Source organism: Pseudophryne corroboree, chromosome 3, assembly GCF_028390025.1.
Source record: "Pseudophryne corroboree isolate aPseCor3 chromosome 3, aPseCor3.hap2, whole genome shotgun sequence".
Lineage (NCBI taxonomy): Eukaryota > Metazoa > Chordata > Amphibia > Anura > Myobatrachidae > Pseudophryne > Pseudophryne corroboree.
In genome coordinates this window covers 396825963-396852885 of record NC_086446.1, presented here as the reverse complement: position 1 = coordinate 396852885, position 26923 = coordinate 396825963, and the positions used below count along the sequence as shown (strand labels likewise).

Below are 26923 nucleotides of genomic sequence, written 5' to 3'. Positions count from 1 at the left end.
CACACACACATTAAAAGAAAAATACTCACCAGCCCCGCTCCTTCTTCCGGACCGCTGCCCTTTGCCTGGCCGCCCGCTCCTCGGAACTATGGGAGAGCAGTCTTGACGTCTTTCCATAGTGCTGCACAGCCGCACACATACACTGCCTGAGCTGGAAGCCGGAGCTAAGGAGTGAGCTCCTGCTTCCGGCTGCTGCTGAGGGGAAGGAGTCGGGAGCCTGCTGGTAACAAAATCTCAGCGGGCGCCCGGCATCTCCCTCGGTTAGGTAAGCCTGGCCGGGCCGGATCAAGTGGCTTTGTGGGCTTTATATGTCCCACGGGCCTGAGGTTCCCCACCCCTGCAATAAAGTAATGATACTTATATAGCTATACAATGCTTACACAACAGACAATGATCAGGTCTGCTTTGTGATAATATAACTACCTATTTTCAGCACTGTGAAAGTGACATTGGAAACCTATAAAGTTGTGTTTTTAAGCCTAAATTAAAACGCACCAATTTGAGGATTGTCTAGTGCAGAGGTTCCCAAACTGTGTGCCGTGGCTCCCTGGGGTGCCTCGGGACACTTGCAGGGGTGCCCTGGGTTGGTGGTCCAGGACCAATTCAAATTTTTCATGGTCAATATAATGGGCAAAACAAGTGCTGGTGGCTGCCAGTCATAAAATATGTGGCAAAACAGAAGCAAATCTTGTCCCTCACCACACAACTGACCCTAAGGATGATATATAAACGTGATCTACTTAATATTTCTTTCTAAATTTCTCAATAAGAAATTTTTGGCCTAGGGGTGCCGTGAAAAAAATTCTGATATTCTAGTGTATTGTACCGAAAGAAGTAATGATTAAAAGAAAACTGCATTAATTTTCCATTATGTTGCTAGATCATTTATTAAGACATATTTTGCAAACACACGATGGTATGTTAGGATTAATCTATTTTTGCATGAAACCTCTGCAGACACTTTTAATTGATTTGTCAATTATGTTTAATATTTTTTTTCTTCTTTGTTTAGCTCAAGTGCCAGACAGCGATGAACAGTTTCTGCAGGACTTGCAGTCTGAGAACCGTAAGTAACCTTTCAAGTTTCTTCCATTGTATGGCAATGAGGAGAAATAAGCCACAAATGATAAGTAATATCTAAATCATTGCTGCTGCGGTAGATTGTGTGCAGCTGGGGTTATCACATCATATGGCCAAGTAATAATTTCAAGGCCAGAGGAATGAGTCTGCTATAGTGGGAGTGTGTGTGTTGCTGATATGGGTGGAACGTTATGTTGCAGCAGGCAGTCTTTGAAACAATTTGCTATATTTTGTTGTTTGTATTTTCCTTTTGTGGTGGGCTGAGGCAAGCAAATCTTACATAATGTCCCACCTGGGGCAATGCTTAACTCGTGTCTTTTTTACTTATTCCGAAACTGCTAAATAGTGTTTTTAAGTGAATTGTTAGTTTGTGATCCTAGTAATTCCTGGTTGTTCAGGTGTCTAGTATACATCTACTTTGGCTTATGTGCACCATTGCAGCTATTGTGTGGGCTTAATCAATCAGTATTTCTGAGACTATAGGGGTCTATTCATGAAGCAGTGATAAGAGTGGAGAAGTGAGCCAGTGGAGAAGTTGCCCATGGCAACCAATCAGCGTTGAAGTAACATTTATAATTTGCATACTATACAATTGAACGGAGCAGCTGATTGGTTGCCATAGGCAACTTCTCCACAAGCTCACTTCTTTTCACTGCTTCCTGAATAGACCCCGTAGCACCTTTAGGGGGGGTACACACAGAGAGATCTGTGCTTAAAAGCACAGATCTCACCTTGTGTATGCACCACAGCTATAGCGATGCGCAGCCCGGCGTGTCGCTATCGCCAGTGCTAGATTGGCTAGCATGCAGGCACAATCTATAATGATGAGCGCCCGTCCCCCTTCCTCGCTCAGCACACATCGCGCAGTGTGCTGAGCCGGGGAGAGATGTGTGTTGAGTGGTCTGTAATAAATCGCTCAGCACACATCTCTTCCCGTGTGTACTGGCCTTTAGATAATACACATGGAAAGGTGTTACCTGTTACCTTATTAGTTCTTAGTTAATTTAAAAAGACTGCTCATTGGTTCAAATCATTCTGACTTTTTACACTGGGGGTAATAGATGGGTAACACTTAAAATATTATTTTACTGGGGATTGCTATTCGTTATATGCAGAATGTTTAAGTATGTTTGTATTGTTCTTCCTTTTTGTTTATATCATACGTTTGTCTGGGGAAGCTTTTTATAGTCCTTTCTTGGTTAATTTCACATATTTTTTACATTAATTTTTTTTTTTTATGACATTACATACCATTCCCACTGTTCCCCATGAGGCATATATGTTTGTGACTTCTTTAGACTAAGAAGGTAACAGTAAATTGTCCTTAGGCGGCTAGGAGAGTTGCACTTATTCATGTTTAATGCTTGATGAAGATTTGTAACACCACTTAGCCACTAAGTGCAACAACTCTTTGCACGATGGACCAGCCCTTTACCTAGGCTGCCTCCACTAATGTGTGTGTGTGATTCCATTAGAGGTCATTAGTGCCCTGTGTCTTTGCACACTTCTGAGTTCCCGCTCCTCATATGGTGGCTACAGAACTTGAGACACTGCATTGACTGGATACTGGACACCAGCTGCAGGGCTGGCTATTTTGGCACAGCTGTCAAGACTTTTAACCATGCTGATTTGATACAGAAAAAAGGTTGTTCTACCGTCTCTTTTCAGACTCCCCTTATATAAACTGGAAGTTGTTTCCTCTTCCATACAGTATGTTTTCATTGTTTAAATGGTAGCGTGGCTTCTGTTATTTAAAGAACAGGAGTGGCCCCACACATACTGTACCTTTCTTTCCCTATGTCTCTGGCTGTGAAGAGGTTAAACGTAAGGTGTGGGGCAGCCGCCTCTATAAATAGTAGAGGGTTTTGTAAGAGTAGCTGAATGATAAAGGAGTGTGAAGCACTGACTGCACCCCATGTCTTTCCCTCTGTTATGGATGCAGTCTTTTCAAAGGGTTTGTGTGTTGCTCCCATAACAGATTGTGTAGAGCTGTTTCGGAAGTGTCTGGTCTGGCCTGTGGGTGTGTCACGCTTAGACTTGTTCCTGAACAATGCGCAGTGCTTTGTGTGCCCTTAGTTTAACCCCTTAGTGCCACAGTTGTACTGTCAGCATTCTACTTTTTTTTTTTTTTTTTTTTAATTGCCTGCAGTAGACTGCCCACCCCACCCCCTCCTCCTTAACTTCCTGTTTTGTTTGTTATTTCTATATTGAAAGCTCTGGCATGTAAAGGATTAAATCTTTGTCAAAACAGCTGCTGCCCCATCTTTGCTCTAAAAATCCATTTTTTTCGGAAAAGTAGATATTACAGTACTGCTTTATCACGGTTTGATGCTGTATAGCAGAGATAGCCAGTCTGTCTTCCCAGCTGTTGTGAATGCTGTGATTTGTGGTTCCACATTGGCTGCAGAACACATGCTGCCTAAGCCAGTTTATATTGTATTGCAAGCTATATTATAGGGATTTTATTAGGTAGCACACCATGAATGTAATGGGCTGTTTAAAAAAAAAAAAAAAAATATATATGCTTTGTTAACTGACCCACTTTATTAAGACTTTTACTAATTTCAGTGCTGATCTCTAAAGGGGGGTATTCACGGAGCGATATTCTAAGCCAGAGGTTCTCAAACTCGGTCCTCGGGACCCAACACAGTGCATGTTTTGCAGGTAACCCAGCAGTTGCACAGGTGTATTAATTACTCACTGACACATTTTAAAAGGCCCACAGGTGCAGCTAATTATTTCACTTGTGATTCTGTGAGGAGACCTGCAAAACATGTACCGTGTGGGGTCCTGAGGACCGAGTTTGAGAACCTATGTTCTAAGCAATCTGACTAGATTGCTTAGAATTGAAGCATTATCGCTCCGTGTGTACCCCCTACAGCGATAGCGATGCGCTGCCCCGCGCATCACTATCGCTGGTGCTAGATTGGCCTGCATGCAGGCCAATCTAGCGGGTCACTCACTTCACCCGCTGGGTGAAATGAGCACCCCCCGCCTCCCCCCGCACGCTCAGCACACATCGCGCTGTGCTGAGCGGGGGGAGAGATGTGTGCTGAGCCCGTCTATATGGGCCTTAAGTTGTGTGCTCTGGAAGGGGTTAAGGTTGCATACCGGCACCGGTATACTGGCCGCAAGAATGCCGGCGGGGGTGGGGGAGCTTGCTGCACTCGCCACACTGCGGGCTCGGTGGCTCTCTGCACTCGTCACAGGTTCTATTCCCACTCTATGAGTGTCATGGACACCCACGAGTGGGAATAGCCCTGGGCCCCCTGCCGGCATTCTAGCGGTTGGTATCCCGGGGTTCGGTATGCTGACCGCCTGGATCCCGACCCCCGGTAACCTGACTACATCCCCTCTGGAAGCAGTTACAGATTTATGCTCAGATTTATCAAGCCTTGGAGAGTGATTAATAGAACAGTGATAAAGTACCAACCAACATGTTATTTTTCAAACACAGCATGTAACAGGGCAGTTAGAAGCTGATTGGCTGATACTTTATCACCGTGCAATTTATCACTCTCAAAGGCTTAATTAATCGGGGCCGTAATGTAATAATAAGGGGCATATTCATTATCACTTAAGAGCCCTTTAACATGCAGAAACTCTAACAATATTTACCAAACTAATATTTAGCAAACTCCAAAACTGAAAGTTTTTGGCGTTTGTTTGTGAGAATTAACGTCATCTTCAGACGGTGCTGGTTCTCGGGGGTCCCGCTCATTCCTCTGGGAAGGAGGTCCGGGGTTGCGAAGAGGGAACTGTGCTGGATGGGCACTGGTAAGTACCACTGCTACTTCTATAGCAGTGATGATCACTGGGACAGCCGCTTTTCAGAGCAATTGTGTCAGCACTGGAGCAATATTGAATTGTGCCGGCAACTGTGTATCCACCGCTGCAACTCGCAATGAGTTGGACACTTAATAATCTGAGTTGTTCCGGCCAACGATGATAAATAGGCCCTTCAGGCACTGCATTCAGAATCTGCTGTTCACTGAAAACTTGCACTATGGCTTTTTCCTAACAAGTTAATTTTTAACACTAACATTTCCAGAGTTCACAGCTTACAACACAGGAAGTTAGATATAAATCTGTTTTTGATATACTGTATAGCCTATATATTTCTGAAATGCAGTAAACATTATGTTAAAAATGCATTGTTTTGATGACCCAGATTTCTGTGCATTTTGATCTCTATAACATATTCTATATTTCTGGACCAAAAAAGTGCTATTTAACTGCATAGGCCCTCAGTAATGATACGATTTCATTATGAATTGATGGGTACAACATTTTACTACTTTGTATACGGGTTACGGTCATTAGGTCGACCCAACTTGGGTCAACACTCATTAGGTCGACATGGCCATTAGGTCGACACGTACTAGGTCGACAGGTCTAAAGGTCGACATGAGTTTTTCACATTTTTAAAAAATGTTGGGATTTTTTTCATACTTAACGATCCACTTGGACTACGATTGGAACGGTGACCTGTGCCGAGCATAGCAAGGCACCTTGCCCGAAGCATGGCGAGTGAAGCGAGCCGTGCGAGGGAACATGGTGCACTAATTTGTGTACCCGTCACTTTATGGAGAAAACGACACCAAAAACAGTCACAAAACTCATGTCGACCTTTTGACCTGTCGACTGGTACATGTCGACCTAAGGGCAGTGTCGAACTTCAGTGGTCGACCTAATGAGTGTCGACCCAAGTTGGGTCGACCCAACGACCCATACCCTTGTATACAATGGGCACAGAAACTGCCACTCCTAGCACTGCTATCCAGAAATTTGTTGATTAACCAGTATTATGGTTTCAATGGGTTTTGGTTAACTGGTGAGATGGAGAAGCCTATTTTTTTATACCTCTTGTTTGGGAGATTTGAAGTGGAGGTGGGAAAAGAAGTGGTTATGACTTGATGGTATTTGGATCACGGTGGATGGCTCCCATGTATGATTATGGTAATTGCATCATCACACCTCTGTCAACTTAGTGTTCACTGTTGTGGGTGGTGCTTGATGATGTGATCTGCATGATCATTGCTCATGGCCACCAACTTGCATACCAGATATCCCCTTTGCGTGAGAAGCCTGCTCTCTCATGAGTCCTGAGCCCCCCCCCTTCCTTTAATTCAGGAGTTTCTTGAGTGTACATTTGATTAAAACTGCGTATTGATCTATACATTGTATAGACCATTGCATGTGGTAGATGGTACTGTTTGCTCTTGCCACCCCATCCACATACTGTTTTCATTCTCTAGATATCTGGAGCAAGGTCTCACTTCATGGCTGCTGTAAAACAATTAGAATAAGAACAACCTGTTTACTTTAGATTAGCGCGGTCAGCAAGTACAAGTCAGCTTATACAGAGTAAACGGAAAACCTACAGTGATACAAAACATTGCTTAATAGCCCCTTATTCTTTATTTTAAAAAAACATGATTTTAAATTGTTAAACAAGAACTTTAACAGAAAATGATTTGCAGAATGTTGACGCTTATTTCTCTACACATAAAACAGGTCTAGAGAATTACATGTAGCATAGAAGACACAATTCTCTGGTTAACTGAATATGTGATACCAAGTTTTATATAATCAATTAAAACTGGCCCACAACCCAATCAATAACTTGCCTGCCAGTATTGCTTCAAGATCATATCATTCTATTGATATAGAAGCAATGCTTTTGGTACAAACAATTATATATTTCTCTGACGTCCTAGTGGATGCTGGGGACTCCGTAAGGACCATGGGGAATAGCGGCTCCGCAGGAGACTGGGCACAGCTAAGAAAGATTCAGGACTACCTGGTGTGCACTGGCTCCTCCCACTATGACCCTCCTCCAGACCTCAGTTAGAATCCTGTGCCCGGCTGAGCTGGATGCACACTAGGGGCTCTCCTGAGCTCCTAGAGAGAAAGTATATTTTAGTTTTTTTATTTTACAGTGAGATCTGCTGGCAACAGACTCACTGCAGCGAGGGACTAAGGGGAGAAGAAGCGAACCTAACTAACTGGTGGTAGCTTGGGCTTCTTAGGCTACTGGACACCATTAGCTCCAGAGGGATCGACCGCATGGAACCGGCCATTGATGTTCGGTCCCAGAGCCGCGCCGCCGGCCCCCTTACAGAGCCAGAAGCAAGAAGAGTCCGGAAAATCGGCGGCAGAAGACATCAGTCTTCACCAAGGTAGCGCACAGCACTGCAGCTGTGCGCCATTGCTCCTCATACACACTTCACACTCCGGTCACTGAGGGTGCAGGGCGCTGGGGAGGGGCGCCCTGAGCAGCAATAAAAACACCTTGGCTGGCAAATATATCACAATATATAGCCCCAGAGGCTATATATGTGATAAATACCCCGGCCAGAATCCATTAAAAAGCGGGAGAAAAGTCAGCCGAAAAAGGGGCGGAGCTATCTCCCTCAGCACACTGGCGCCATTTCTCCCTCACAGCTCCGCTGGAAGGAAGCTCCCTGGCTCTCCCCTGCAGTCTACACTACAGAAAGGGTAAAAAAGAGAGGGGGGGCACTAAATTTAGGCGCAATATACATATAGCAGCTATAAGGGGATATAATTTAGTTAATCCCTGTATTATATAGCGCTCTGGTGTGTGCTGGCACACTCTCTCTCTGTCTCCCCAAAGGGCTTTGTGGGGTCCTGTCTTCTGTCAGAGCATTCCCTGTGTGTGTGCGGTGTGTCGGTACGGCTGTGTCGACATGTTTGATGAGGAGGCTTATGTGGAGGAGGAGCAGGTGCCTATAAATGTGTTGTCACCCCCTGCGGGGCAGACACCTGAGTGGATGGACTTGTGGAAGGAATTACGCGAAAGTGTCGACTCCTTACATAAAAAATTTGACGACATGCCAAATGCGGGGCAGCCGGCTTCTCAGCCCGTGCCTGCCCAGACGTCTCAAAGGCCATCAGGGGCTCTAAAACGCCCGCTACCTCAGATGGCAGACACAGATGTCGACACGGATACTGATACCAGTGTCGACGACGAAGAGACTAATGTAATGTCCAATAGGGCCACTCGTTATATGATTGAGGAAATGAAAAATGTTTTACACATTTCTGATGTGACCCCAGGTACCACAAAAAAGGGTATTATGTTTGGGGAGAAAAAACTACCAGTAGTTTTTCACCCTTCTGAAGAATTAAATGAAGTGTGTGAAGTAGCGTGGGCTTCCCCCGATAAAAAAATTGGTAATTTCTAAAAAGTTACTAATGGCGTACCCTTTCCCGCCAGAGGATAGGTCACGCTGGGAAACACCCCCTAGGGTGGATAAAGCGCTTACACGCTTATCAAAAAAGGTGGCACTACCGTCTCCGGATACGGCCGCACTAAAGGAACCTACTGATAGAAAGCAGGAGCATCTCCTGAAGGCTATTTATACGCACACTGGTATTATACTGAGACCAGCTATTGCTTCAGCATGGATGTGCAGTGCTGCAGCTGCGTGGTCGGATTCCCTGTCGGAAAACATTGACACCCTAGACAGGGACACTATATTGCTAAACATAGAGCATATTAAAGACGCTGTCTTATACATGAGAGATGCACAGAGGGATATTTGCCGGCTGGCATCAAAAATAAGTGCACTGTCCATTTCTGCCAGGAGAGGTTTATGGACTTGGCAGTGGACAGGTGATGCAGATTCTAAAAGGCACATGGAAGTTTTGCCTTATAAGGGTGAGGAGTTGTTCGGGGATGGTCTTTCGGACCTAGTTTCCACAGCAACAGCTGAGAAGTCAGCATTTTTACCACATGTCCCCTCACAACCAAAGAAAGCACCGTATTATCAGGTACAGTCCTTTCGTCCCCAAAAGAACAAGCGGGGTAGAGGCGCGTCCTTTCTGCCCAGAGGCAGAGGTAGGGGGAAAAAGCTGCAGCATACAGCCAGTTCAGTGGGCTCGCTCACAAGTAAATCCCTGGATCCTTCAAGTGGTATCTCAGGGGTACAGGCTGGAATTCGAGACATTTCCCCCCCGCCGTTTCCTCAAATCTGCCTTGCCAACGACTCCCTCAGACAGGGAGGCTGTGATAGAGGCAATTCACAAGCTGTATTCCCAGCAGGTGATAATCAAGGTGCCCCTACTTCAACAAGGACGGGGTTACTATTCCACAATGTTTGTGGTACCGAAACCGGACAGTTCGGTGAGACCCATTTTAAATTTAAAATCCTTGAACACATATATAAAAAAATTCAAGTTCAAGATGGAATCGCTCAGGGCGGTTATTGCAAGCCTGGAAGAGGGGGATTACATGGTATCTCTGGACATCAAGGATGCTTACCTGCATGTCCACATTTACCATCATCACCAGGAGTACCTCAGATTTGTGGTACAGGATTGTCATTACCAATTCCAGACGTTGCCGTTCGGCCTGTCCACGGCACCGAGGGTATTTACCAAGGTAATGGCCGAAATGATGATACTCCTTCGAAAAAAAGGAGTTTTAATTATCCCATACTTGGACGATCTCCTGATAAAGGCGAGGTCCAGAGAGCAGTTGTTGGTTGGCGTAGCGCTATCTCAGGAGGTGCTACACCAGCACGGTTGGATTCTGAATATTTCAAAGTCACAGCTGGTTCCTGCGACACGTCTACTGTTCCTGGGGATGATTCTGGACACAGTCCAGAAAAAAGTGTTTCTCCCAGAGGAGAAAGCCAAGGAGCTGTCATCTCTAGTCAGAGGCCTCCTGAAACCAAAACAGGTGTCGGTGCATCACTGCACGCGAGTCCTGGGAAAAATGGTTACTTCCTACGAAGCAATTCCATTCGGCAGGTTCCATGCCAGAACTTTTCAGTGGGACCTGTTGGACCAGTGGTCCGGATCGCATCTTCAAATGCATCGGTTGATAACCCTGTCTCCAAGGACCAGGGTGTCTCTGCTGTGGTGGCTGCAGAGTGCTCATCTCAAAGAGGGCCGCAGATTCGGCATACAGGACTGGGTCCTGGTGACCACGGATGCCAGCCTTCGAGGCTGGGGGGCAGTCACACGGGGAAGAAACTTCCAAGGACTTTGGTCAAGTCAGGAGACTTCCCTACACATAAATGTTCTGGAACTAAGGGCCATTTACAATGCCCTAAGTCAGGCAAAGCCCCTGCTTCAAAACCAGCCGGTTCTGATCCAGTCAGACAACATCACGGCAGTCGCCCATGTAAACCGACAGGGCGGCACAAGAAGCAGGACGGCGATGGCAGAAGCCACAAGGATTCTCAGATGGGTGGAAAATCACGTGTTAGCACTGTCAGCAGTGTTCATTCCGGGAGTGGACAACTGGGAAGCAGACTTCCTCAGCAGGCACGACCTCCACCCGGGAGAGTGGGGACTTCATCCAGAAGTCTTCCAAATGATTGTAAACCGTTGGGAAAGGCCACAGGTGGACATGATGGCGTCCCGCCTAAACAAAAAGCTACAAAAGTATTGCGCCAGGTCAAGAGACCCGCAGGCGATAGCTGTGGATGCTCTAGTGACACCGTGGGTGTACCGGTCGGTTTATGTGTTCCCTCCTCTTCCTCTCATACTCAAGGTACTGAGGATAATACGGAGAAGAGGAGTAAGAACTATACTCATTGTTCCGGATTGGCCAAGAAGAGCTTGGTACCCGGAACTTCAAGAAATGATCTCAGAGGACCCATGGCCTCTACCGCTCAGACAAGACCTGCTGCTGCAGGGGCCCTGTCTGTTCCAAGACTTACCGTGGCTGCGTTTGACGGCATGGCGGTTGAACACCGGATCCTGAAGGAAAAGGGCATTCCGGAGGAAGTCATTCCTACGCTGATTAAGGCTAGGAAAGAAGTAACCGCAAACAATTATCACCGCATATGGCGAAAATATGTTGCGTGGTGTGAGGCCAAGAAGGCCCCAACGGAGGAATTTCAGCTGGGTCGATTTCTGCACTTCCTACAGTCAGGGGTGACTATGGGCCTAAAACTGGGTTCCATTAAGGTCCAGATTTTGGCTCTGTCGATTTTCTTCCAAAAAGAACTGGCTTCACTACCTGAAGTTCAGACATTTGTCAAGGGAGTGCTCCATATTCAGCCTCCTTTTGTGCCTCCAGTGGCACCGTGGGACCTCAACGTGGTGTTGGGTTTCCTAAAGTCACATTGGTTTGAGCCACTTAAAACCGTGGATTTAAAATATCTCACGTGGAAAGTGGTCATGCTTTTGGCATTGGCTTCGGCTAGGCGTGTGTCGGAATTGGCGGCTTTATCATGTAAAAGCCCCTATTTGATTTTCCATATAGATAGCGCAGAATTGAGGACTCGTCCCCAGTTTCTTCCTAAGGTGGTATCAGCTTTTCACTTGAACCAACCTATCGTGGTGCCTGCGGCTACTAGGGACTTGGAGGACTCCAAGTTACTGGACGTAGTCAGGGCCTTGAAAATTTATGTTTCCAGGACGGCTGGAGTCAGACTGACTGACTCGCTATTTATCCTGTATGCACCCAACAAGCTGGGTGCTCCTGCTTCGAAGCAGACTATTGCTCGCTGGATTTGTAGCACAATTCAGCTTGCGCATTCTGCGGCTGGCCTGCCGCAGCCTAAATCGGTAAAAGCCCATTCCACAAGGAAGGTGGGCTCTTCTTGGGCGGCTGCCCGAGGGGTCTCGGCTTTACAACTTTGCCGAGCAGCTACTTGGTCAGGGGCAAACACGTTTGCAAAATTCTACAAATTTGATACCCTGGCTGAGGAGGACCTTGAGTTCTCTCATTCGGTGCTGCAGAGTCATCCGCACTCTCCCGCCCGTTTGGGAGCTTTGGTATAATCCCCATGGTCCTTACGGAGTCCCCAGCATCCACTAGGACGTCAGAGAAAATAAGATTTTACTCACCGGTAAATCTATTTCTCGTAGTCCGTAGTGGATGCTGGGCGCCCGTCCCAAGTGCGGACTGTCTGCAATACTTGTATATAGTTATTGTTACCTAAAAGGGTTATTGTTGAGCCATCTGTTGAGAGGCTCTGTTATGTTCATACTGTTAACTGGGCATAATATCACGAGTTATACGGTGTGATTGGTGTGGCTGGTATGAGTCTTACCCGGGATTCAAAATCCTTCCTTATTGTGTCAGCTCTTCCGGGCACAGTATCCTAACGGAGGTCTGGAGGAGGGTCATAGTGGGAGGAGCCAGTGCACACCAGGTAGTCCTGAATCTTTCTTAGCTGTGCCCAGTCTCCTGTGGAGCCGCTATTCCCCATGGTCCTTACGGAGTCCCCAGCATCCACTACGGACTACGAGAAATAGATTTACTGGTGAGTAAAATCTTATTTTTTTCTTGACAATGGACATTATACACCCCAAAAATACTGGTTACTGTGGACACGGACTGTAAAATGCAATCACTATGGAGCTGGCTGTATGTATGCTGCTTACTGCTGATGCTGAGCTATGAAAATGGCACTAGTATGAACAAGACATTAGATGTCAGTGTCCTAGTGGTGACACTACTTCTGCCTTCCTGTTCATTTTATAAGGTTGGTTCCCAACCCCATCTTCCCCATGCTAATCGCAAAGATCTTGGGGGCTAATTCAGACCTGATCGCTGCTGTGCGTTTTTGCACAGCGGGCTATCAGGTCTGAACTGCGCACGTGCATGCGCCATAGTGCGCATGTGCATGCCAGAGATGTGATCGGCATCTCAGCCCAGCGATCGCCTCTGCCTGATTGACAGGCGAAGGTGTTTGCTGGGCGGGAGGGGGCGGGCCGGCGGCGTTTGGCCACTGTTTTGGGGGCACGGTCCGGGCAATGGGCCGCGGCGACTGCGTGACATCATACAAAGCCGCTGTGACCCTGATGTGACAAACAGGTCCCTGCCAGAGAGAAGGAGCTGTGCAGGTAGGGAGCTACTTGTCAAGTACAAAAGCTATCGCCACTGTGCGATGCTTTTATACTTGTTCGGGTTGGGGGAGGGGGGGGATAGGGCCTGACATGCGGGGCCCTACTCCCCGTGCTGGGTCCCCCACCCGCATGTCAGAGTAAATGATCGTCTATGTGCTAAATTTAGCACATCTATGATCAGATCTGAATTATCTACAAGGTCCATACAGCAAGGTGAGGTAGGGGAGCAGATAAATATTCTGCCCAAGGTAGTTAAATTAAATAAAATCATGGAGAAAATGTAGAATCTGTATACTTATGCTTGCTATTATTTATAAAATAAAAAGTTAATGAGCCTTTTAAGTCTTTTGACCAGGTCACCCATGTAAGCTTTGCACAATGCACCTTGTATGGCTGATTATTGTGCACTTAGAGATAAAGTAGTCTAGCAGATGGATTTACCATTTTCTTTTATCTGCATTTGTTACTTAGTTAATTCTCTTTAAGGGCTTATAAAATATTAATGCTGTAATAGAGAAATGGCTCTTAAATACTTAATTACAATATGGGTTTTTTGTGTAAGTGACCTGAAAACACTGATGGAGGGTTTGTCTGTAAAAGGCAGTTTTTTGCTGCCTGCAGTGTATATGGGCATCCTAAACTCCAGGGTATGTATGTACCCATCAGGATAGTCACTGAGAAATATCCCTTTTCATGTGTGCAGACTGAATGCCATCTACCAACATTGCTATAGGTTTTAAAGGTTAAGGAAATGTAAGCACTCTGCAGCAGTTTTACTTGGTATGAGATGGAGTTTGCCTATAAACTGCTTTATTTGCTGGACCCATATCACTATCATCTGTTTCTTCTATTATATAACTTCACTATGGGACCTATTTATTACAGTAGTTTTGCAGTAACTTCTCCAACCTCCATTCTCAGAGGGTTACTGCTTCATTTAAGTATCAGGGCTTATTAGATATATAATTTGCAATATCAATATCAATCCACATAGCCTTCTGTAGGGACTGTGACAAAGGCCAATGTACTGAGCCCTGATAGCTAACGCATCTACAGAAAGTATTAGCTATTGTAGACTAGGATGCAATTCCTTTTTTTTTTTTTTTTTTTTTTTGCAAACAGGGCTCAGATGCTGTAGGCAAGTTGGCTCCTAACCTTTTAGTAAATTGATAGCATAAGCTTATATTTACTGTTTTCCAGGACGGGCTCTTATTGGAGCTGCTGTTCCGGCAAGAAAATTTTACTTTGGCCAAAAAAACGATTTCTTATTGCTGTCCACATTTTGCAAGACAAGATAAATCGATCCTATTCTTATTTGCAGTGCATGCATTGGATATACTGTAATCTATGCGCAACAATATTATGCATAATTATTCCCTATTTTATTTTTTACTGCACACTTATCAAAATAATTCAAACCAAATTACTTTTCCTGACTCATTAATTAATGTAACATTGTTTGCAATCTTCTTGTGGAACTGTTATGTTTACACTTGCAGAATTTCCCTGTGACAGAACTTTGCAAAATGCCGTTTTAAGGCAATAATAACCTTAACACCATCTGCACCCGAAGGAAGTACTGTCCCAAGTGAGAGCCTTGCAACAGTTACACCATCCCATGATGCTTATCACATGACTGTACTGGGACATGGCAAACAAGCTGAGCGTAGGTTCATGGAGAATAGTGACAGGAGGACCGATAAATACGTCATTGCCTGGTGTCTAATTATTTTAAATGTGCTTCACTGGGCTTTTCTTGTGTCTCATGAATCCCAGGGGAAATTGTGATGCAAAGAGCTTCCTTTTTACAATGATATGACTGTCAATTAATGGACCACTTAACCCTGAATTATAAGTTGTTATATACAGTATATTGTAATTTCAGGTGTGTAAGTGTTGATGATCTACTTGGAAATGCGAAGAGAGAGATTTGTCTACATAGAGCAGACTGTCTTTAATCTCATAGGAAGATGAAATTGTCTTCAGTGGATCGCAAGCTCAGGCACCAGGCAGATTATAAAAATGACCAAATAAATTGCAGTAGAATACTGTGGGAAGGAATTACGTACGAATTGCCAGCGGACAGGATGCCAGCTGTCATGATCCCATCCGCCAGAATGCCAGAAGCTCGCCACACTGCGGGCACGGTGGCTCGCTGCACTCGCCACAGGTTATAGTCTCCCTCGATGGGTGTTGTGGACACCCACAGAGGGAGAGTAGCCTGTGTTGCTGGTATTCCGGCGGCGGAATTTCACCACATATCGGGATTCCAGCGTTAGTATGGTGACCGCCGGGATCCCAACTGGTGGCATTTTAACCGCTTCCCAGGGGGAAGACCATCCTAGTCAGTTGGAAAGCCTGTCATATGCTAGCCGCATAGTTAACAGGCCCCTGTTTCAGAAACAGTCCCAGGGTTTGACAGTTGTCCCTTGAAATGTTTCTACCTTTTAGTATTGACCAATTGCACAATAAAAGTCTTAATTTTCTGCATGTTAGATGTAACCGGTACTACTTTTATTAACTTAACTAGATAATATTTATAGTCCAAGAGCTTCTGAGACAGTATTGTGCATAGCTTCAATGGATGTGTTTGCTCAACAGTGTCCTTAGGAACTATTCTAAATTGTTATTTATTTTCTTATCACCTGTATAACTAAAGTAAAATATGAATGAAGTAAACCACTAATAGAATCGCACCCAGAGCAGAAGCAAATCTCTTAACAATATATTTATGTAATCTTGCTTCTCTGATGAATAATCTGGTGCTCTTTGAGGTAAATACATTTGTCATATGTTACCTGAAAGCACCTTAGAAATCTCCTGTCTCTGCACAATTAGCCGTAGGGTGGGTCTTCCAAATAAATAGCAAACTCCTTTAAGTGTTTATAATTACTCCTCATTGCTAAGTGGGAAATGCATTTTACAGCGTTCAGTATTAAACCTGGTTATTTACAAAATGGCCTAAGTGTTCCTGTAAATTAGAAATTACATAGAAATTGCTGCTTTTGAGTATATTTTCCAGCTGAATATTTTTGTTGATTTAACAATAACCAGAATGATTATTAAGCAAGATGCTTTGCACAGCATTTTATAGGTGGATCTAGAATCTAGGCATTGTGTCTTTTGTTATGATGCTACTTTTACATATAACTAGTGACGTGCACCGGAATTTTTTCGGGTTTTGTATTTTGGTTTTGGATTCGGTTCCACGGCTGTGTTTTGGATTCGGACGCGATTTGGCAAAACCTCCCTGAAATTTTTTTGTCGGATTCGGGTGTGTTTTGGATTTGGGTGTTTTTTTACAAAAAACCCTCAAAAACAGCTTAAATCATAGAATTTGGGGGTCATTTTGATCCCATAGTATTATTAACCTCAATAACCATAATTTCCACTCATTTTCAGTCTATTCTGAACACCTCACACCTCACAATATTATTTTTAGTCCTAAAATTTGCACCAAGGTCGCTGGATGGCTAAGCTAAGCGACACAAGTGGCCAACACAAACACCTGGCCCATCTAGGAGTGGCACTGCAGTGTCAGACAGGATGGCACTTCCAAAAAATTGTCCCCAAACAGCACATGATGCAAAGAAAAAAAGAGGCGCACCAAGGTCACTGTGTGACTAAGCTAAGTGACACAAGTGGCCGACACAAACACCTGGCCCATCTAGGAGTGGCACTGCAGTGTCAGGCAGGATGGCACTTCAAAAAAATTGTCCCCAAACAGCACATGATGCAAAGAAAAATGAAAGAAAAAAGAGGTGCAAGATGGAATAAACAGGACATGCACACTTTAACGAACCCATCATTTCAGCGACAGGGTCTGCCACACGACTGTGACTGAAATGACTGGTTGGTTTGGGCCCCCACTAAAAAAGAAGCAATCAATCTCTCCTTGCACAAACTGGCTCTACAGAGGCAAGATGTCCACCTCATCATCATCCTCCGATTCCTCACCCCTTTCACTGTGTACATCCCCCTCCTCACAGATTTATTAATTCGTCCCCACTGGAATCCACCATCTCAGGTCCCTGTGTACTTTCTGGAGGCAATTGTTGGTGAATGTCTCCACGGAGGAATTGATTATAATTGATTTTGATGAACATCATCTTCTCCACATTTTCTGGAAGTAACCTCGTACGCCGATCGCTGACAAGGTGACCGGCTGCACTAAACACTCTTTCGGAGTACACACTGGAGGGGGGGCAACTTAGGTAAAATAAAGCCAGTTTGTGCAAGGGCCTTCAAATTGCCTCTTTTTCCTGCCAGTATACGTACGGACTGTCTGACGTGCCTACTTGGATGCTGTCACTCATATAATCCTCCACCATTCTTTCAATGGTGACAGAATCATATGCAGTGACAGTAGACGACATGTCAGTAATCGTTGGCAGGTCCTTCAGTCCGGACCAGATGTCAGCACTCGCTCCAGACTGCCCTGCATCACCGCCAGCGGGTGGGCTCGGAATTCTTAGCCTTTTCCTCGCACCCCCAGTTGCGGGAGAATGTGAAGGAGGAGCTGTTGACGGGTCACGTTCCGCTTGACTTGACTATTTTCTCACCAGCAGGTCTTTGAACCTCTGCAGACTTGTGTCTGCCGGAAAGAGAGATACAACGTAGGTTTTAAATCTAGGATCGAGCACGGTGGCCAAAATGTAGTGCTCTGATTTCAACAGATTGACCACCCGTGAATCCTGGTTAAGCGAATTAAGGGCTCCATCCACAAGTCCCACATGCCTAGCGGAATCACTCTGTTTTAGCTCCTCCTTCAATGTCTCCAGCTTCTTCTGCAAAAGCCTGATGAGGGGAATGACCTGACTCAGGCTGGCAGTGTCTGAACTGACTTCACGTGTGGCAAGTTCAAAGGGTTGCAGAACCTTGCACAACGTTGAAATCATTCTCCACTGCGCTTGAGTCAGGTGCATTCCCCCTCCTTTGCCTATATCGTGGGCAGATGTATAGGCTTGAATGGCCTTTTGCTGCTCCTCCATCCTCTGAAGCATATAGAGGGTTGAATTCCACCTCGTTACCACCTCTTGCTTCAGATGATGGCAGGGCAGGTTCAGGAGTGTTTGGTGGTGCTCCAGTCTTCGGCACGCGGTGGCTGAATGACGAAAGTGGCCCGCAATTCTTCGGGCCACCGACAGCATCTCTTGCACGCCCCTGTCGTTTTTTAAATAATTCTGCACCACCAAATTCAATGTATGTGCAAAACATGGGACGTGCTGGAATTTGCCCAGATGTAATGCACGCACAATATTGGTGGCGTTGTCCGATGTCACAAATCCCCAGGAGAGTCCAATTGGGTAAGCCATTCTGCGATGATGTTCCTCAGTTTCCGTAAGAGGTTGTCAGCTGTGTGCCTCTTATGGAAAGTGGTGATACAAAGCGTAGCCTGCCTAGGAACGAGTTGGCGTTTGCGAGATGCTGCTACTGGTGCTGCCGCTGCTGTTCTTGCTGCGGGAGGCAATACATCTACCCAGTGGGCTGTCACAGTCATATAGTCCCGAGTCTGTCCTGCTCCACTTGTCCACATGTCCGTGGTTAAGTGGACATTGGGTACAACTGCATTTTTTAGGACACTGGTGACTCTTTTTCTGAGGTCTGTGTACATTTTCGGTATCGCCTGCCTAGAGAAATGGAACCTAGATGGTATTTGGTACCGGGGACACAGTACCTCAATCAAGTCTCTAGTTGCCTCTGAATTAACGGTGGATACCGGAACCACGTTTCTCACCACCCAGGCTCACAAGACCTGAGTTATCCGCTTTGCAGCAGGATGACTGCTGTGATATTTTATCTTCCTCGCAAAGGACTGTTGGACAGTCAATTGCTTACTGGAAGTAGTACCAATGGTCTTCCGACTCCCTCCCACTGGGGTGACTATCGACTCTCAGCAGCAACAACAGCAGCAGTAGGCGTTACACTCAAGGATGCATCGGAGGAATCCCAGGCAGGAGAGGACTCGTCAGACTTGCCAGTGACATGGCCTGCAGGACTATTGGCTTTCCTGTGTAAGGTGGAAATTGACACTGAGGGAGTTGGTGGTGTGGTTTGCAGGAGCTTGGTTACAAGAGGAAGGGATTTAGTGGTCAGTGGACTGCTTCCGCTGTCATCCAAAGTTTTTGAACTTGTCACTGACTTCTGATGAATGCGGACCCGGTGACGTATAAGGGAGGATGTTCCTAGGTGGTTAACGTCCTTACCCCTACTTATTACAGCTTGACAAAGGCAACACACGGTTTTACACCTGTTGTCCGCATTTGTGTTGAAATAATTCCACACCGAAGAGGTGATTTTTTTTTTTGTATTTTGACCAGGCATGTCAATGGCCATATTCGTCCCACGGACAACAGGTGTCTCCCCGGGTGCCTGACTTAAACAAACCACCTCACCATCAGAATCCTCCTTGTCAATTTCCTCCCCAGCGCCAGCAACACCCATATCCTCATCCTGGTGTACTTCCAACAGTGACATCTTCAATTTGACTATCAGGAACTGGACTGCGGGTGCTCCTTCCAGCACTTGCAGGATGCGTGCAAATGGTGGAAGGCGCAAGCTCTTCCCGTCCAGTGTTGGGAAGGTCAGGCATCGCAACCGACACAATTGGACTCTCCTTGGGGATTTGTGATTTAGAAGAACGCACAGTTCTTTGCTGTGCTTTTGCCAGCTTAAGTCTTTTCATTTTTCTAGCGAGAGGATGAGTGCTTCCATCCTCATGTGAATCTGAACCACTAGCCATGAACATAGGCCAGGGCCTCAGCCGTTCCTTGCCACTCCGTGTCGTAAATGGCATATTGGCAAGTTTACGCTTCTCATCCGACGCTTTCAATTTTGATTTTTGGGTCATTTTACTGAAATTTTGTTTTTTGGATTTTACATGCTCTCTACTATGACATTGGGCATCGGCCTTGGCAGACGACGTTGATGGCATTTCATCGTCTCGGCCATGACTAGTGGCAGCAGCTTCAGCACGAGGTAGAAGTGGATCTTGATCTTTCCCTATTTTAACCTCCACATTTTTGTTCTCCATTTTTTAATGTGTGGAATTATATGCCAGTATCAATAGCAATGGCTTACTACTATATATACTGTGCACAACTGAAATGCACCACAGGTATGGATGGATAGTATACTTGACGACACAGAGGTAGGTAGAGCAGTGGCCTTCCGTACCGTACTGCTATATATACTGGTGGTCACTGTCAGCAAACTGCAAAACTAAAATGCACCACAGGTATAGAATCTAGATGGATAGTATACTTGACGACACAGAGGTAGGTAGAGCAGTGGCCTTCCGTACCGTACTGCTATATATACTAGTGGTCACTGTCAGCAAAACTCTGCAATGTACTCCTCCTATATAATACTGCTGGTCCCCAGTCCCCACAATAAAGCACTGAGCACAGATATATGCAGCACACTGAGCACAGATATGGAGTGTTTTTCAGGCAGACAACGTATACAGGTGGTCACTGTCAGCAAAACTCTGCACTGTACTCCTCCTATATAATACAGCTGCTCCCCAGTCCCCACAATTAAGCAGTGTGAGCACAGATATATGCAGCACACTGAGCACAGATATGGAGTGTTTTTCAGGCAGACAACGTATACTGGTGGTCACTGGTCAGCAAAACTCTGCACTGTACTCCTCCTATATAATATACTGGTGGTCCCCAGTGCCCACAATAAAGCAGTGTGAGCACAGATATATGCAGCACACTGAGCACAGATATGGAGTATTTTTCAGGCAGACAACGTATACTGGTGGTCACTGTCAGCAAAACTCTGCACTGTACTCCTCCTATATAATACAGCTGCTCCCCAGTCCCCACAATTAAGCAGTGTGAGCACAGATATATGCAGCACACTGAGCACAGATATGGAGCGTTTTTCAGGCAGACAACGTATACTGGTGGTCACTGGTCAGCAAAACTCTGCACTGTACTCCTCCTATATAATACTGCTGGTCCCCAGTCCCCACAATAAAGCAGTGTGAGCACAGATATATGCAGCACACTGAGCACAGATATGGAGTGTTTTTCAGGCAGACAACGTATACTGGTGGTCACTGGTCAGCAAAACTCTGCACTGTACTCCTCCTATATAATACTGCTGGTCCCCAGTCCCCACAATAAAGCAGTGTGAGCACAGATATATGCAGCACACTGAGCACAGATATGGAGTGTTTTTCAGGCAGACAACGTATACTGGTGGTCACTGGTCAGCAAAACTCTGCACTGTACTCCTCCTATATAATACTGCTGCTCCCCAGTCCCCACAATAAAGCAGTGTGAGCACAGATATATGCAGCACACTGAGCACAGATATGGAGCGTTTTTCAGGCAGACAATGTATACTGGTGGTCACTGTCAGCAAAACTCTGCACTGTACTCCTCCTATATAATACTGCTGGTCCCCAGTCCCCACAATAAAGCAGTGTGAGCACAGATATATGCAGCACACTGAGCACAGATATGGAGTGTTTTTCAGGCAGACAACGTATACTGGTGGTCACTGGTCAGCAAAACTCTGCACTGTACTCCTCCTATATAATACAGCTGCTCCCCAGTCCCCACAATTAAGCAATAAGCACAAATATTATTAATAAACGGAGAGGACGCCAGCCACGTCCTCTCCCTAACATTTCCAATACACGAGTGAAAATGGCGGCGACGCGCGGCTGCTTATATAGAATCCGAATCTCGCGAGAATCCGACAGCGGGATGATGACGTTCGGGCGCGCTCAGGTTAACCGAGCCATACGGGAGAATCCGAGTATGCCTCGGACCCGTGTAAAATGGGTGAAGTTCGGGGGGGTTTGGTTTCCGAGGAACCGAACCCGCTCATCACTACATATAACCAAGCAGTTTATTTTGTATTGCTTTTGCATTGAGGCCCTAACATGTAAATACTTTGGGAGATATTTAGCAAAGCTTGGAGAGAGATCAAATGGAGAGAGATAAAGAACCAACCAATCAGCTTCTGCCATTTTACAGTCTGTGTTTAAAAAAAAAGACAGAAGCCGATTGGTTGGTGCTTTATCACTCTCTGCATGATCTTACTCCAAGCTTTGATAACTCTCCCCCTGCTGACGGAATGTTACATAGCAAAGCACAAGTTTGAGCAACTACGGTTGACTCTGAGTTATACACATTTTGGTTGCATCTCTATGTGGCTGAGTGGATGTAACTGTTCTCCAACTAGGCATTTGTGGGAGTTTAAATGTTCTGAGGGCATTTTGTGGGTTGTGTAAGCTTGTGCAAATGCCTGCCTGTGGTGATAATGGCTACAATAGTGATATCTAAATACATTCATGTATCTGCAGTGATTTCCTACCATGCTTTGCGGATCTGAAAAAAGCATTTAGTGTTCAAAGCTTACTGTAATTTTTTTTCCCTCCAGTTGCTTTTCACAGTCCTCCAGTGAAAATAAAAAAGGAACAACCAAGCTCTTGTTCAGACCCCAGTCTTTCGTGCAGCCAGAAACAACAATTTCAGTATCGGAATGGGGAGCAGTGCCTTTATGCCAGGTGAGCTCACTAGATACACACACATAACTGTACTGTCCACTGTAAGCCACTAGTGCAGTATATTATGGGTTGTTGTATTAATGGTGTCTCTGTCTGCAGTACCTATGACCAAACAAGACAAGTTGATATCAAGTCTCCAAACCAAGGTACTCATGTGTCCCCAGTCCATCACTTTTCCAGACAGGATCGGGGGTATGTCAATCCACAGGGCACGTCACAGCCTGTACAGTCAGGAGGATATCTCATGGAGCATGGGTAAGCAGAACTAATGAAAACCACAAGGTCTTGCCCATAAATGCCATTTTGATCAGTTAATATAACTGAAGCGGAATTCACACTAGCTAGCATATTGTGATGAGATCTAATTTACACGTCTGGAATTCATAAATACTCCAATATGCTAAAACAGATGTTTGGTGAAGACAGTCCCAAATACAGGTTGAGTATCCCTTATCCAAAATTCTAAATCCCACATTTTTGGTTCCCCTACTGAGTTAATGACACATATATATATATATATATATATATATATATATATATATATATATATATATATATATATATATATATATATATATATATATATATATATTATATTATATAGCTTTATAATATATCTATATATACACATAATATATAATATCTATGTCATTATCTCAGTAGGGGACCCAAAAATTTGGGATTTTGAACTTTCAACTGTATTCTATTTTACTTTAAATGACCCTTAAGTCTAAAGGGTCTTGAATATCTTTTCAAAGTTTTGATTGTTCATTAGTTACCAGCCCGTCAAAATGACAGAACAACACAAAAGTAATTTCGGCACCGGCGGCTGTGCGCGCCCAAATGGATCAACACTTAAATTGCTCCATTGGGCGCCATATAGTGGCTGCCGGCATGCAAAACACTTGAATTCCCTCCATAGAGGTGAGGAGCAGCGTCAGCCTTTTATTATATAGGACATTATCACTTAATGTTGCTGTGTTTCAGGTTACCTAAGTAAAATATTTTGTGAAGATGCAAAACATTTATTTCACAAATGTATGGTGTACTAGCCCTGATATTGTTACTATTACTCCTATTGCAAAGGCATGTTATAAGCGCCAGGGGTCTGTAAATTACCAAAGAAACATCTCCCATAATCCTCTATCATCTGTTGAGGATTATTTTAGGTGCATTTTGACAAGTGCTGGTATTGTGAACTCTAGTACGCGGTAAAGGTCGAATTAAAACATACAGATGTGCCCTCATACAATGAGTGTCTTTATGCCATATGGCACAAGATTCCTGACATGCTTTGAAAGGAGTAGTGTATCGTATTGTTCTTTACATTTTTCATCTTAGTCGCATATCTGGCATGCTAGGCTGTGGTATAGCACGTGAACAAAGCTGCAGATAAAGCACAATGGAACTTGGCATGAGGGAAATTGGATGCGACTGCTCGTATCAAAGCCGTTTTACACAGATGCAGACTCAGTTGCACACAGATGTGCCCCCAGTGGTCAGTGTACACTAGCAATGTCGTTTCCTGTTTACGCACAGTTTGATTAAAAAAAAAGACACAGCTGAGTTTTACTGGATATGGCGCCACATGGGGCTATTTGGCACAACTTGAGCCAGTATAAAATGACACATCTGTAATTTGGAATAAAGTATAGTGTTCGGAATGAATATACCTATGAGGATGTTTTTTATTTTACCATAATCTCCTACTTCCCAGCTCCCGATACCAACAGCAGCTGCCAGAGATGTGCCACTCGTTTCCATCTACACAGAACATGAGTAGGGAGTCTCCAGCCAACTACCAGCGCCAGGTGTCTGAGCCATGTCTCCAGTACCCACAGCAAGGCTTCAAACAGGAGTACCATGATCCCATGTATGACCAGGCTAACCACATTGGTACCAGCCGAGCTCACAGATACCCTTCCAGTGTGATAATCAAGCAGGAGCAGACAGACTATGCATATGATTCAGGTAGGACAACTTGTATTGCCTTTGAAGTGCTCTTTTCTTGTCTCTTGAATTAGTTTAATAAACAATATTCCTTAGTTGGAACAGATTTACACTAAACAGGCCAGACTTTCCAGGTTCCTCTGCTTGTAATGCACTGTATAAGTGGAGAATAATTATGTGATTTTACCTTCAGATGACTATTATCCTATACTGTACATGACCTCATGCGACCTTTATCAAATACACAGCTTTTGCTTCATGTTGCTTCCTTTCTTCGTCTAGATAGCCAGATAAAGGGATTTTATTTTTGTCACCTAAGAATATGGTGGGACTCAGCAGCCCTCTGCGTTGATTACGTTACTACAGTATATAGGGAGCATCTTTTGTGCCAGATCACAGGGTATTGAAAACAAATGTCCAATTATATAAATATGTGACTAAAAACTGGAGCTGTTGTAGAAGGTAAAAATGGACTCTTAACAGGGACTTCAAAATGTTTTGGTTCTTACATCAAATGGTGTGTGCATGGTTCATTGGTATATGACTGTTTGGTGGGGTTTGCGTAACTTGCACACCATGGTAGTGATGGCAACCACCAGCTGACTGCATATTTGGGAGGAGGTTTCTTAAATCTTGGAGAGAGAAGCTGATTGGATGGTACTTTAACTGTTGTTTTACAGGCCGTGTTTGAAAAATGACAGGTGCTGATTGGTTGGTATTTTATCTCTCTCCAAGATTTGATAAATCTCCACGTGGCCTGGTACAATTAAAATCCAAATGGAAGCATATTTTTGAGACAGACATGCAGGGGCTGATTCTGAGTCTCCCTCAAAGTAGCTGTTGTTGCGTGCACCCGCGTTAGCTTAATTTACTTACTAATGCTGATGCAAGTGTCCATTCAACTAATGTGGGGTTTTGGGGTACGCAAAATGAAACCCGTGCCACCCACTGATTTTATATTTAAGTCACCCACCCCAACAGTCTTTATTAGTATCTGTACTTGCACCAGCCTCATGCTAGAGGTCCATAAGAAATGGGCTTCCATAGCCTGTACGCACTGGTAAGAATAGCACATAGCTTTTGATACAATCCTATGACACACTCAATAGTTCACAACCCCAGGCGCCCTTTTTCACGGAAAGACAGATCTGCCCAAGTTGTGTCCAGCTCCGAATTGGACGGACATATGCAAAGATTAGTAAATTTGCATCTACGCATGCGCTTTGTGCATAAACTTGAGGTTTGCATCCATAAACAGAGATCCACATGTCTCAGAATCGGTCTTATAGGCACAGATTTGGGACTAAATTAGCCAACGTAATTGGGACTCACTTGTGTCATTGGGCTTAAGGTTTAGTTTCTAAACAAGGGACCTAATGCAGTGCTTTTATTTTGTAGATGACTTAGCGTATATAAACTGCCATGCTGGCTTTTATTGATATATCAGAAAAGAGAGGGGGAGCGCTAGTGGCTTATATTTATAGTCCCATAAGCTTAACTAGAGGTGTTCTCTTCAGTTCTGAGGAGAGGTGGGGGTGGTAATTGTCATCTGAAAGAACAAGGACTGTATAGCCATTTGACATTTAATATCTATCTTACCGTTTACTGTGGAGCTGGATAAGATATGTAATAACTGGGTGTTTGTTCTTAACTAACTTGTACTACAAGCTCCCTTTCAGACCTTACGCAGTTAGCCATGTTAGGAGGGATGTGCTACACTGATTTAGGCGGCAGAGTGTGCTATAGCTTTGTAAACTTGGAGGCCTATTTATCAAGCATTTTTTGGTTTTGTCTTTTTCATAAAATGATGTAGGCAACTGCAGTTTCGGCATAATTTAATGAATTGTTTCTATATACTAATAGTGTCCACTCTAGGATTTTTTAGGGCAGGGTGCTGCACACCTGCACTCTCCTTAGGCATGTGCGCTCTTGAAAAGGGGTGTGGCCTTGTGGGACAGCACTCCCCTTTCCATCAATGTGGGGCCATGCCCAGCAGATTAGCGCGAAACTAAATAGGTTTTCTTGCTATAAACAGCATAGCGGCTGCACAGTAAGCCCAGGGATGGGGGCTGCAATATACATGTGCCCTGTTATGAGGTTATGAGGCTGCATGGTAGATGCACTATACATGCCCAGTGGCGTGCTGCACACGGGTATTAATTTGGGGATGCTTGTGGTGTCTGGCACATGCAGATGTCCACTGCTGTTTGGCACAAGGAGATGCCCCATTCTGTGTTGCAGACAAGGATGTGATGATGTCCCCTGTGGAGGTTCAAGGAAAAGCCAGTACTCCACACTAATAGCATAATGCATGACATTGCACAGAATTTGCTGCAGAACCCTAATTAGCACTACAAATGTCAGTCAATGAGGACTATGGTCTGACCCCAATGGCCCTGTCAGATGGTATGATCTGCTTTTTGCCTATGGATGCATATTTGCAGGAGAGAGATCTTTCGATCCCACTCCCACAGCCTCCGGCTGGCTCCAGAAATGGACACTGTGAACAGATTCTTCCTGTCTTTC

The 26923-nt window shown here is 44.8% G+C and overlaps 1 protein-coding gene across 2 annotated transcripts in view; it reads left to right on the top strand.

Moving 5' to 3' along the window:
* ETV4 (ETS variant transcription factor 4) overlaps positions 1-26923 on the top strand; it is a 69797-nt gene that overhangs the window by 19905 nt on the left and 22969 nt on the right. For both annotated transcript variants that reach the window (XM_063960106.1, XM_063960107.1), the window contains exons 5-8: positions 1013-1066; positions 22321-22447; positions 22547-22702; positions 24165-24418. In XM_063960106.1, the coding sequence (XP_063816176.1) occupies positions 1013-1066; positions 22321-22447; positions 22547-22702; positions 24165-24418 (591 nt within the window). The remainder of the gene's footprint in view (positions 1-1012; positions 1067-22320; positions 22448-22546; positions 22703-24164; positions 24419-26923) is intronic.